The sequence below is a fragment of the Sinohyriopsis cumingii genome, chromosome 13 (genome assembly GCF_028554795.1).
Source record: "Sinohyriopsis cumingii isolate HCF-2022 chromosome 13, ASM2855479v2, whole genome shotgun sequence".
In the NCBI taxonomy this organism is placed as follows: domain Eukaryota; kingdom Metazoa; phylum Mollusca; class Bivalvia; order Unionida; family Unionidae; genus Sinohyriopsis; species Sinohyriopsis cumingii.
Genome location: NC_142973.1, coordinates 24,392,274 through 24,406,544, shown reverse-complemented (window position 1 = coordinate 24,406,544; position 14,271 = coordinate 24,392,274). Strand labels below are relative to the sequence as shown.

The 14,271-nt window shown below is 33.7% G+C and overlaps 1 protein-coding gene across 1 annotated transcript in view; it reads right to left on the bottom strand.

Annotated features, from left to right (window-relative positions):
- Positions 1-3,077: 3,077 nt before the first annotated feature.
- LOC149785069 (cysteine-rich venom protein pseudechetoxin-like) overlaps positions 3,078-14,271 on the bottom strand; it is a 29,792-nt gene continuing 18,598 nt past the window's right edge. The window contains exons 7-11 of the mRNA XM_089978796.1: positions 9,330-9,415; positions 8,521-8,603; positions 7,902-8,006; positions 6,272-6,385; positions 3,078-3,984 (exon numbers count right to left, since the gene is read on the bottom strand). Of these exons, the coding sequence (XP_089834922.1) occupies positions 3,806-3,984; positions 6,272-6,385; positions 7,902-8,006; positions 8,521-8,603; positions 9,330-9,415 (567 nt within the window). The 3' untranslated portion in view covers positions 3,078-3,805. The remainder of the gene's footprint in view (positions 3,985-6,271; positions 6,386-7,901; positions 8,007-8,520; positions 8,604-9,329; positions 9,416-14,271) is intronic.

Here is a 14,271-nt window from a genome sequence, read left to right as displayed (position 1 = left end):
TACAAAGTTGTCAAAGACGCGAAGACAGCAATAAAATAGCAGCCAATGAACATTTTAGGTAATGGGTGTACTAGAACAGCTTTAATTTGTTATAGCTGACAAACCAGTCATCTATTGTCTCCACATTACTGCATTGTAAAACCTCCAGTATGAGCAGACCTCGTGAAGGAATCGGTCAGCTAGGCAAAGAGCGCCCTGAATCCGTCTATAGGGCGATGGTTGGCGCAAGTCAACACATTAAACGTTTTCCACGAGGCGGGGCAAAATTATTGAACATAGTCAAACAGGACAAACGATTAACGCAAAAGAAACCGTAGAATTTACAACACTACATTAATGTGTCTAATGAAAGTATTTCAAAACTGTGGATATATCCCCTTACTGGTTTGAAATCTGATAAGATATACAGACAGATATACAGAGACCTACAACATACAGGCAGAGAGATGGATTCATGTATAAGCCACAATGCACTCCTTCCCATCGCCCGACTCCAGTTACAACAGGAAAAATAGTTTATATGAATAAAAACTTCAATTTGCATAATTTTATTAATTTATTAATATTAGATTAAAGTATAAAATATTTGATGTGCGTGTGTGCGCACGTGTGTATGTGTGTGTGTGCTGTTGAAAATTACAACAGTTACAGCATATGATAACAACAAAGAAATACAAAAAGCATCATTTGGAGCACATTCTCAGGAGGATAAATAATTTTTTATGTATATATGATGGGGATTTCTTAACTCGATAGTCTCTGATTAATGTATATAAAATACTGATGTATTGATTATATATATATCACAAGAGTAAATGTGAACACAGCAATAATGATCTGATTCATTTTGATAAGACCTATTTACTTTAGATGCGAAAAGATAAATCTCAAAAAATTTGACACATTTTGAAAATACTTATACCATTGATTGTTTATGCATTGCAAATGTATGCCTACATATACCAAATAAAGTGTATACCATTGTCAACAACCAGTTAATGCGACTATCGTGCATATACCAAATACAGTGTATACCATTGTCAACAACCAGTTAATGCGACTATCGTGCATATACCAAATAGTGTATACCATTGTCAACAAGCAGTTAATGCGACTATCGTGCATATACCAAATACAGTGTATACACTGATTGAATGATTCCTTGGATTTAAGTGGCGTTCGCACATAGTGCATGTGCCACTGGTTTATTCCTGCACAGCAGGATGCTAATTGTTCCTGAAAAAAGGAATCAGAGCCACACGCCCCAAGCGTTTATGCACTCAAGGAGTGCTGTTAATTGAGCCGTCATAAAGCGAAATGTAGTGTTTCATGCTACCTGAGTGGTAGGCTGACATGAGAGGGAGTAGACCCAGCACACGCTCATGTTTGAGTCGTCTGTACCAATTTAGTGGATAAGTGGGAATAAAACCACCACTCACTCATTCTTGTTTGTTTTGTTTGTTTGTTTTGTTTGGTTTTTTTTTTGTTGGTTTGTTTTGTTTTTTTTGGGGGGGGGAGTGGGGGGGGGTTAGGTATTTATGCGCGCATTGCACGCTTTTTGTTGTCCGACCGAGACATGGGAGGAAGTGGGCTTGAAGGCAGGCGCCCATCCACAGGAGGGTGTCCATTGACTACGGGGTACTGGCCTAAAATTCAAAAACATCCTAAACTTTCTAGACACAACTGGACTAGAAGAGAAAATACAACCACCCCAATCAACCCTGCCAGGGAGAAAACAGATCATACATAAACCTATTTCTTAACCCTAGAAGACGGGACCTTTAACATGTCTCACAAGGGACCTGAACACTCAGCAAATAGCCCCGTCTTCTCTAATTATTCCTAAACTATTAAACAAATATACCCACCTTATAAAAAAAATTAAAGTTATTATTATTACCCACTCCCAATCCATTACGTACCAGATAAACTCAAACCAAAGACGGGAGCCTTTGACACGTCTCATGAGACCTGACCACTCAGCAAAAGTGTCTGTCTTAAATAAATCATTCCTAAAACATGAAATAAATATACCCTTGTCTTATTTAAAACAATCTCTTTCTCTCATCCCCTACTCCTACCTCCCTCTAACAATCTCCCCATACCTGCTCCTCAAACTCTCTATCAATAACAAAACAAAACGGCACAGAGTAGTCTTTCCAAATTCAGTACATTTTTAGAACTTTTCGGAAATAAAGATCCAAAATTCAAAATTCGCACAAGACGAAAACTAAAATGCATACATTTGTTAACATCCATTTATTAGACTTTGATCTTACAACCTTATTCTACCCGGGTTGCCTAGTGGCCTAAGGTGCTCGCCTTTACAGTTCACTGACATATCACCTCTGTCCGCATAGGTTCGAGTCTCGGGCTCGGTCAACGTGGATATTTGAGAAAACTGGTCAGTAGCTTCCCATGAATTGGTGATTCTTCCCAAGGTTTTCCCGAGTTCTCCCTCCACCAAATATACTGGACGCCATGTAAAGCTAAACATATGCTGAAAATTGTGTTAAATCCATAATAACAACAATAATATACCATATAGATTGTATACATTTGGCAACATCCAGTTAACGAGACGTTCCTGTATATGACACCATACACTTCTATGCATTGGTTAACATTCTGTTACAGATAAAATCAAGTTATAATATTTATATATGAATACAATTGCATGTACTTTCAATCTGAAAACGAACCAAAAAAGGAAACAGCAAAATGGAGAGCTCGCGGCACATTAAATATCACATTCGAAAACTGATAATCATCAAAGTGTAGACGTCACTTTGTTTAAAACGTGAAGTGAAAACGGTTCTCTCTCGCTCTCTCTATCTCTATTGCTCTATCGCTCTCACTCTCTCTCGCTCTCTCGTTCTCTCTCTCTCATATGATTATAAAGCAATATTTTACCTAGTTTATCGGGGGTGGGGTGGGAATGGGTTCCTTCTGTTTCATTTTTTATGTCAGCAAAGAACTCAGATACTTTGAATTTGCAAAAATCCGTGAATACATTATTAAATTTATTAGTGTGTACTTGGCTCAGTAAATTAAATGAGAGATGAAAAAGAAAAGAATACAAAACCAACAAAGAAACTTTTATTTGGTCTGCACACACTATATAATACTACTTATTAGAGGAGTACGGTCTTGTAATCAAAGATTCGGATAAGTTAACGGATGCTTACGATGACAGATTGTGCAGTAGCCGCGACACGTCTTTAAAGCCAAATGGCTACTGAATAGCAAGATGTTATGAATAATGCAGACGATAGTGGGATGTCAAATAAAACGAGTCACTTTTATCCTTATCAAGTGTAAACAAATCTGAGACTGCAATTAATATCCATTCATTATATTCCTTTGTTACCTATACAAAGTGTTCTTGTAAATATTTCGTACCACCACGTTTCTAGAAGACATATCTGACAGAATATACACATAAACGAGTGTTGTGTGGTTATCAACATGTCCAATCACATCCTCAGAGTTTAAAACTTGGTACGTAAAATTTATTCAACTGCACGCTCTACTACCTGTACTCGTGATCCCTCTCATGCATAACCTAGAAGGTCCGGCTAATAGTACCGATGACATATCATCGCACTATATTTGAGAGAGCTAACTGGGCATGGTGCAAATTCAGTCCCATACAGATATCTTTCCCTCTTTTCTCCTAAGTTTAAAATCGCCGACAATGAAGCCAGTGTCAAAGCCAAAATAATCATAACAATGCAAGTAATATTTAAATAAAAACAGCATTGTTTTAGAAAAGGCAATTTGCATTATGTTGACCTCGGTGCTTTCATATGGAAAACGAAGATAATACTAAGAGCAAAACTGTAATGAAAGCACTGGTGGAGTGACTTGCTGAGCTGGTCTCCTTGTTTGTACCAACTGTTCCTCCAGATGCTGTAGTGAAAACACTAGTAGGGTAACTTGCTGAATTCGTCTCATTGTTTGTACCAAATGTTGCTCCAGCAGCTGTAAGAAAAGAGGAATAAGTGAAACGATGTACAGCCTGTACAACAAGACCTGTGCGTGGTCACAACAACTAAACACGTGTCGTCTGGAATGTTTGAATGCCTTTAGATGAAGGATAAAGAGTGTAAATTTTTATCCCACATATGTAACCTCTAATCAACAAGGTGACAATGTGGATTTGTTCCCAGAATTCCTTGCAAATTAAGTTCTGACAACAATATCAACAACAATAATACCTCATGGTTCGCATGGACTAGTGTGGATGCACATAGTATTACAAATAGAATTCACACATAGCATTTATATCAGACGACCTTAATTTGTGGTCTAATTTTCTGTCTGTTTCAACGAATGAGAACATGAAATGGGGCTACCCTACAGACCCATGAAACAGTACAAAGTAACGTTTAAAACTCATGCATCTAAGTTTGTTTTTCCCACTGTAAGGTCATTTGTATTACCAGCAAAAGGCATACGGACTAGGAGCATTATTATAACTTCAGCGTCAGTGTTCACGAATGTAGTTCAACTCATTTTTTTGTGTTTTTTCTCTCATTTAAAGTGGGTGAGATAGGAGTTAGATTTAGGCATTCTTGGCATTCCTTTAAAGAAAATGGTTGGGGGTTTTCTTTAGAATATGAACATTATCAGCATTATGGTTTGCTTGTATGTGTGTATTTCGGCCAAGTTCACCGTGAAGTTAAATCATGGACCCCACTGCAGATTGTTTTGTTTACAGTCCAGCATCTCCAAAACGTCCCAGACAACGTATGACAACAACTCCTCTTTGAAGATACTTTAGATAAACATATGATTTATTAGGATTTGGACACACTAGAAAGTTCACTACTGACAAACAAATGTACTATATAGGAAAACAATAATTATGAGTCCAAGTATACTTGGCAGAATCTGGACTGACTTAAGCTACGATTATGTTGATATCATGAATACTCTCCGAAATACAAAACATACATATTAGGGATATATTGGGAAGTTAACTTATGCTAATTATAAATGCTTATAATTGCGTGATTCTTTATGTTGTTTTGAGTTTGGTTGTTGCCTTTTTTTCTGGTTCGAAAAATATTATTCTGTCACAAAATAATGGCTAGGCCAAAGAGTCTGAGGTTGCGTCTATCTTGTGCATTCCGATTTAATACAGTTCACTCATAGTCGAAGGGTGTAACGCGGGATTTCCTTTAGAAAAGAAAATGTTGGTTAGGGAAAAGTCGATATTTATTGAGGATTGGGATGGGGCAGGAGGAGAAAGTGGTGGAACATTATGCGAAGTCTCATTATAGATCAGATTTCATAGAAATCGAATCCTCAAATACCGTTACACATAAATCATGTGAATTGTGTACTCCATTAATTTTGTACGGAAAAGTGTAGTCGGCAAAAACTTAACTCATTACCAACCCACCATCCTTCATGTAGGCACCCTCTAGCCACGTCCCATAATATCTAGCTGGTTAGAACTTGGAGATGTCCCCTCGTTTATTCGAAATGTAATAATCTGGTAACTTTTTTTAAAATTGTATTTGTCCCAGTACTACCTTCTGTTTGTGCTTTTGTGATACAAACAAATAAATATAGCATGGAAACTTAAATTTTGGTAATAGAATTTCGTCCGGTTGTTCTTTTATTTCTGATTTCATACTATTTAGTTGCCAAACGTCGGAAAATAGTGACTTTTCAAACAATTCAGACAACTAATCCATTTTACAGTACTATCACCTGAATATACAGGTCGGTTAACAAAGCATGATTAAATGTATTCAAAACATAAAATGTACGCATACATAAAATATCAATAGACCTATTTCAAGTCACCTTTAACATCAATTCGCATCCAAAATGTTCATCAAATTTATTTTCATACAATGATCGCTTCCTTAACGGCACCAGGTACAATTTCATAATAATGAGGAAAATATGAAACCGGATATCATGTTTTATTTGGTTTGTCTTCAATCTAATTCTTTTGAAAATAAAGTTAAAGAAATTGTGACTGGTAATTTTTTAATTTAAAATAAGAAATACTTCTCTCATACAAAGACAATGTACACTGTGTATAAAGATCTGCATGAATGTCTGTGCGATTCAGTCAAATTATAACAAGCATATATACATTTTGAAAATTATTCCCCACCCTCTCCTGAAAATGTGATGAATCTAGTGAAAAGGAGGCACACACACACACATATTGCATCATCACAGGATATTTACGTAACAGAGAGACTGATATTTGAGGCTAATGAACTTGAAGTTAATAGTAACTTACCTGGGCACCAATTGCACATGCTGGGGCATTCCTGGGGAACATTTACGTATACAGGACAACCAGACTTTCCATAAAAAGGACACTGCGGAGGGTCTTTAATTTCCGTGCAGTTTACTACAAAAATGATCAAAGGCCAAGATAGAGGAACTACTTTCAATGTACATGCACATTGAGCAGTATTTTGGAACAATCACAGCTTATGTTGACTGCTTAAATTTCTTAGATTAATTAATCAATTGATTATCTGGGATTTTTATTTTATTTATTTCATTTTGCTAATTCCAACGAATTATTATATTAAATAAATGAATTCCTCTCAATATAACTTTCAAGACTGGTAATACTACAAAGAATGCATAAGTCTAAGTATTAATTTTCTTATTAGTAAACAGATCTGTGTTATAACACCGAACAATAAGGAACCAGGTCAGCTTGGCCTCTCACATTAGAACTTAGGTCCTTGTCTGATCAGGTGATGTTTACTTGTACTAACAGTACAACGTAACCTTGAAACCCATGACTGAAACAATTTATGCACTATACATGACTCATCTTTAAACAGAGAACTTACTATTGATAAAAAATTTAGTATTAACATACGAACTAAATAAACCGTACGAACTATAATTATGAACGATAATACACATAATATAGGTACACATATCAGTGATACGTACGCTAAGTAAGGGCCGTATAAAAGATCCATATGATTTATCTGAATGTACATGTATTACTGTTTAACACTTATGATAAGATTTACATATTTCAAGAAATATTTAGTTCTTGAAATGGCTTTTTTTCCTTCATGAAATTGATTTGACCCATGTATTTCCAATAGGAAGAGGTCCAGATGATAGAGCATATTGTTTTTAAGATAAGTAAGTCGGAAAGTCCAAAACGTCAGACAAATCTATCCATAATAATTATGTGCTTACTCAAAAATAAACTTAGGATGAATTTTTGAAAGTTGTTGACTGTTGCTCAAAATAATCTTTCCTCGTTTTTGCAAGGAAAATACATCTTTGCATGATTTTAGGCTCCAGTGTAAATGTGAGAATAGGCTACAGTAGAAATGTCAGAATAGACTGCAGTAGAAATGTGAGAAAAGACTAAAGCATAAATGTGAGAAAAGACTAAAGCATAAATGTGAAAATAGACTAAGCATTAATGTGAGAATAGACTAATCATAAATGTGAAAATAGACTAAGCATTAATGTGAGAATAGACTAAGCATTAATGTGAGAATAGACTAAGCATTAATGTGAGAATAGACAAAGCATAAATGTGAGAATAGACAAAGCATAAATGTGAGAATAGACAAAGCATAAATGTGAGAATAGACTAAGCATAAATGTGAGAATAGACTAAGCATAAATGTGAGAATAGACTAAGCATAAATGTGAGAATAGACTAAGCATAAATGTGAGAATAGACTAAGCATAAATGTGAGAATAGACTAAGCATAAATGTGAGAATAGACTAAGCATAAATGTGAGAATAGACTAAGCATAAATGTGAGAATAGACTAAGCATTAATGTGAGAATAGACTAAGCATAAATGTGAGAATAGACCACAGTATGAATGCGAGAATATATAGGAAACTATTTAATATGGATTGCGTGTACTTACAAGAGCACAATGGTTGGACATAGAATGGTAAGCCCTTGTGGCATGTGCACGTACATTTATCCAAAACCATGTCACCTCCATTTAAACAAACCTTGTTTCCACAGTCTAAAATACAAAATAATGCAGCAGAAAAATAACAATTTTATTTATTTATTTATTTATTTACTTATTTATTTATTTATTTATTTATTTTTAAATTTATTTCTTTATTTCTTTATTTATTTATTTATATTTATTTATTTATTTATTTATTTATTATGGGCATCATCTCACCCACCAGCAAAACACTCCAGAAGAGGGACAAAAGACCTATGTTCACAAATCTCTAAACAATACTGTACTTTTTACCCCCTGAAACGTCTGCATTCCCATTTCGAGATAAGAAAAATGAGACCATGACAGTGATCCAACAGTCTTTTGAAGATCGATGGTATTTTATATGTTCTGTTTGTTTCTTTGGCTTTAGAATTCATCAGGATAAAAACCTAGTGGTTCACGAGTCAAGAAGTCCGTTGGATCATGTGTCTAGCTCACGACCAAATATATTCCTGGTGGACAGTTTCAATTCCTTTGTCATATAGAGAGAATGTAATGTAATAGTACAGTTTTTATTACTTACCGCAGAGTCCGTTTGAACACGTAAAGGGACAATCGGCACAAGTGGATCCCATTTTGTATGGATATACGTGGTCAAAATTTCCCCTGTAAATATACGCACGTAGATGTCATCGCAAACCAAGTATATACAGTCGAAAACATGCTTAAAATAATTACGAAGAATTTTTGCACGAAACCTTTTATTGTATTTTCTTTCTTAGGAAGCAGAAAAACTTAATTTGATGAGATCACATATTTAGCATACTTGCCCTAGTTTCAACCAAAATCTTGTGAGAAAACCTTTTCGTTTCTGCATCATCTTTGAATTGAAATAATGCATCAAAATTAAATTCAAATTTAATTTAATTTTTTAAAAAATTAAATAAAATTAAAAATCAAGTACAATATTTAATCTTTGGGTTATAAAAAAAGTTGGACATTAATCAGCCTGACACACTGAGGGAACCAAACTATCAGACCACCTTAAGGGTTATAGCAGTAACGAGTTTATGGAGCTTCAGTTACTGCTAAAACAACTGTCTGGACCAGAATAAGTAACCAGTATGCACAAAATGCAATTTTATAGAGGGATTAATTTAGTGAAGTTTTGTTGCGTACATTGATCAAGCTGATAATATATTCCGTCTTTGAGTCGATTTATGGAAGTTTTATTGCATATATTTCTCAATCTGCTCATATCTTCTGTCTTAGTCATCAATCCACATGCCATTAATTATAACAATGAAAGAACTAAACTATGGCATATACACAATTTATAAACATTTCTTCATAATTAATATTTTAGCATATAAATAAATTTTAAAAACTTACGCTGGAGCGTAATTGCACACATAGTAGTATGTCCCTGCACATTTTGCATATCCGCATCCTATTTTCGTTGACTGTGCCCAAACCATCTGATAATATATATATATATATATATATATATATATATATATATATATATATATATATATATATATATATATATATATATATATATATATATATATATATATATATATATATATATATTGTTTAGCAGCAGAGGAGGTGAACAGACCTTTTGCTAGAACGTTGTTTTTTAAAAACTAAAGCATTCTACGAAAACGACAAAAATAAGGTAAATAGCGTCAAACCGAAGCCTCCAACTGACCAAGAGTTTCTCTAATTGGGTTAGTTTATTTTGTTTCTTTATCTTTGTCGTTTTTTTTTTTTCTAAATGTGTATGTGCGTTCGTTTACCCGCCGGTCGTTTCATTGAGGTCGCACCTAGTCTCCTGCTATAAATGTATGAGTAATTAAATCATTGTTATATCAATAATGGAATCATACACTATTAGATTAGCTAGAGAAAGATTAGAAGCAATTAGAAGATATCTTCCTGTTCGTGATGCTCTCAAACAAAAACTAAAGGAACAACAATTTGCACAACTTGAATATGCAGAAGATAAAGAACGATTTTGTAAACCTGTTTGAAATTGACGCAGATAAAGACTATGGCGTAAATAAACACATAAAACCTAAATTTTTAAATGATTATATTAATGGTAAAAATGATTGGGTTAAGGATATATACTCTCTATTTAGTAATAATATTCCTAGCGATAATGATTGGGGTTTTGCTACATTTAAACATGATATAGAAAGACATAGAAGACGGGTAGCGGAGAAGAGAGAGAAAAAAAGAGACGAGAAAGACTAGTAGCACAAGGAAGATTTTATACTCCTCCAGAAAAACAGAAAAAAGATTCTGCTATTGGAAGTGGTTTTTCTACTCAAAGAAGTGGATTAGGAACTGGTCCTGACAGCGTTCTTGCCAATGTTGATCGCTTAGAAATTCTGATCATAGGAAAACGTGCAGGAAATAATTCTCCAGATTTTTAAAAAAAATGAAATATATGATATTTGCCGAATATTGTTTACAGGCAGTGTTATGGATCGTAACATTTATCATTCTCTCATTAATGAAATTGTTGTTGATTATCACAGCGACTGAAAACAATTGATTAGGCAGCATGTAATTTGAGAATGATTATACACAATGCTCAACGAGGGCCTGTAATAGGGTAATAAACTCACGATTGCCTACTTACAAAGCGATTTACGGAGATGGACTTAGTGATGTTGTTCAATGTTTATTTAAGAGAATAGCTCCAAAAGCAATACCAATTGCAAAACAATTAGGAATGGAAGCTATTAACGCTATTCGCAATAAAGGTATTGGTGCTGTTGGTAATGTTGCTGGTAAAGCATTTTTAGCAATCAAAGAAAGATTAGCTCGATTAGTACGAAGAAAACCACAACCAGTAAAATTACCCAACACTGAAATTATGCCTGCAAATATCAGTAAAATTAAGCTGCAAATCAAACACTAACAGAGTTGACTAATATACTCCAGTCAAAAAAAAAATAATATAACGGCAAGTTTAATAACCAAGCAATATTGAAACCGGTATCATCAATCTCGATAATAGTTCTGATCCTGGTACTCATTGCGTTGTATAATAATAATGATAATAATAATAATAATAATAATAATAAAAATAATAATGAGGACTTTGTATAGCGCCTAATCTTTAGAAGCTCTAAGCGCTTTACAACATTAGACAACACCTATAAGATAAGAAACATAATCATATTGTTACAAAAACAAACAACACGAAATTAGAAAAACATTTAAAAAAATAAAAAACATGCTGAGAATGTTTCAGGTAGGAAACATTATTAGATCTTTAAGTTTGTTTATACGCAACTGATCCACGTGGAATTATTTATTTTGATTCGTACAGGTTGGCTCCGCCAAAAGACTTTTTAAATTACGTAAACACAATAACAACTCCAGTCTGGTTTTCAACATTATCAACACAGACAATAACAGATCCGCCAATATGCGGCCGTGAAGCAATTACTGCACTCGACGCTATATTTTCATCAACATTACTACCTCATAAAGCCGTGCACGAGTATACAAGTAGCCGTTAATCATTTTAAATAGATCTTAAAGTACAATGGTAGATATTTACGGAAGATCTTCTTCTATTAAAGACAAGGAAAAAAAAGATGATATTAATTTGCCAAATTACGCGACTAAAGATGAACTTGCCGATAATATGAACCTCTCTGGAATTGACCAAGATGAAGTTGTTATTTTTCAGGATAAATATGGTGTTTTAAAGACGAGTAATATTAAATGGAATGACATAGTGCGTAGAGTAAACATGCAGCAACAGAATGTGTAACAATTAATATAATAAATTGATTCCATTATTTTATAAAAATCGATCGATTAAATACCGGCTCCGAATAATAATATATCTTTCATCGCAGATCTTACCAACTAATTAGCTAATGTTTCTCTAATATATTTATTTTTATGGAATTTAACGAGTGAATCAACTTCACATCTGCAATATGTCGTTGTTGCAGATCATTTATAAGCTAAATCATGAACGTTACGTGCTTGATCAATAGCATTTATTGGAAACTCTCCAGGTCTTGGTTGATCTCACTCGTCAAATTGGATATCAAGTTGGGTTCCAGGACTGCAAAAATTATATCCTGGAAGATGTTGTTCTCCTGGGTATTTAGCTCATGGAGTTCCTGGTAATTTTCCTAATGAAGTAGCGATATCAACAACAATTTTATTATTAGAAATAAATTTATATTCTTTTGTACCTCATATACCTGTAAGTTCAAGCTCTATTTTTTGTTGTTGTTATTATTGCTGCTAATCCACATGAGGTGGTGAATGCTCTACATCGAACACAATATAAATTCATATTATTTATTATATTTGCACAACATGGATGTCATTGGTTTCTCAGCGATACGAAAACAGGAGCCAGTAAAACATATTTCAGCATTACCGAATTCCATCAGAATGATGATAATAGGTTCATTCTGATCGGGTAAAACAAAATTACTGATAATGAGATGGATCAAATGGGATAAGTTTTATTTAGTATCTCCGTCAGTTGATGATCAGAGATGTTACGATGTTCTTAAAGATTTTAATGAAAACGCAAAATTATTGGACTAAGAGGGTGATGATAGTATTAATTTTATTACTGATATTGATGAAGCCACATCTGTAGATGATCTCGATGGAATTATTTTTAATAATTTAGTAGTATGTGACGACTTAATGCTGGGCAAACAACCAAATCCAGCAAGAATATTTACTCGAGGCAGACATAAAACACAGACGTGATTTATGTTACTCAACGATATACACAAATACCTAAAGTGATCAGAATTTTAACTGCAATATTTTAGGTGGGTTTAAGAAGTTGAAACACATACTATTCGAAATATTCATCAGACTTGATGTAGCGGGGATATGGGCATGAGTAGAGTAAAAAACTTCTTTTCAAAAACACAATCTACTCCACACGGATTTATAACAATAAATTTACACGATCCTCGATCGTATAGGTCCTGATAAAATATTTGGATGAGAGACTGATTTAATTACTCATACATTTATAGCAGCAGATGAGGTGCGACCTCAATGAAACATCCGGCGGGTAAACAAAACACGCATACAAATTTAGAAAAACACGAACTACAAAGATAAAGTAACAAAATAAACTAACCCACTTAGAGAAACTCTCAGTAAGTTAGAGGCTTCTGTTTGGCGTTGCTGACCTTATTTATTTTGTTTTTGTTTTCCTAGAATGATTTTTTCTGCAAAAAATGACGTTCTAGGAAAAGGTCTGTTCACCTCTTCTGCTGCTTGTCATGCATATTTGATTTAATTTATAGTGGATTTAATTTAATTGTTTATTTGTTAGTTTTTAAAATTGTATTCTATTGTAATGTAACTTGATATACTGAATTTTACATTTTCTAGAAATTCAGTTCAGTTCTGTTTGACCTGACAGTTTTTTTGTAAACAACTAATAAAAGAAACTTGTATCTAATGCTGACCTAATTCCTGACCTTGATTCAGAACCAGTAAGAGTTGAAGTAAACAATGTTTTTCAAATTCTTTCTATGGGGAGTAACATTCATAAATTGAAATCGAGGACATTCTTGGAGTAAGTGACAAATGACATGTATCAATTAGGTTTTACCAGTGGATCGAGCCACATCCGGGCATATGTTTTGCGTTGTAGATAGTATTATTGTTAATGTTTTGAGTAAAAATAACTATTTTTGCTTTAACGCTGGAGAAGTCTAGGTGTTTTATGTTGTGACCAGTTTTCGGGCTAATTATTTTGTTTTCTTCAAACTATTTTTCCCTAGAAATACTTTTGCTCCAAAATAATTCTTGGACAAAGACAGTTATCGAAATTTACATAGAATTCAACACTGGAATATTATTTTTGGTGATTCAACAAAGAACTGTTGATACATCAGTACGACACTGACCATATCATACGTCATCGCCTTCCATTTTTTTATTTCGTCGGGAGTTGAATTCAGTTTTACTGGAACTTTTCTTACTATGACTTCTATTTTTTAATTCTTGGATTATATTTGGATTTCATTCGTAAAATCGTAAGTTTTGTTCTCATTTTTACCATGTGTTACTATGGAAATAACTTATTTGCCATATTTCACAAACCTTGTTGTCTTAACGTTTTTCTTGTTACTGTTTGAAAGAGCCTAAAAATACCCAAGAAAATTGGATTGCTCGTCCTTGGGAGATAAGAATTTTGGCTGACATAGTTTTAAAAAACATTTTTAAATCCCAAGTACTCTTTTTACATTTTTTAAATCTTTAGAGAAATCTGCAAGCTTTTTATACAATGTCATCAAAAGTAGAA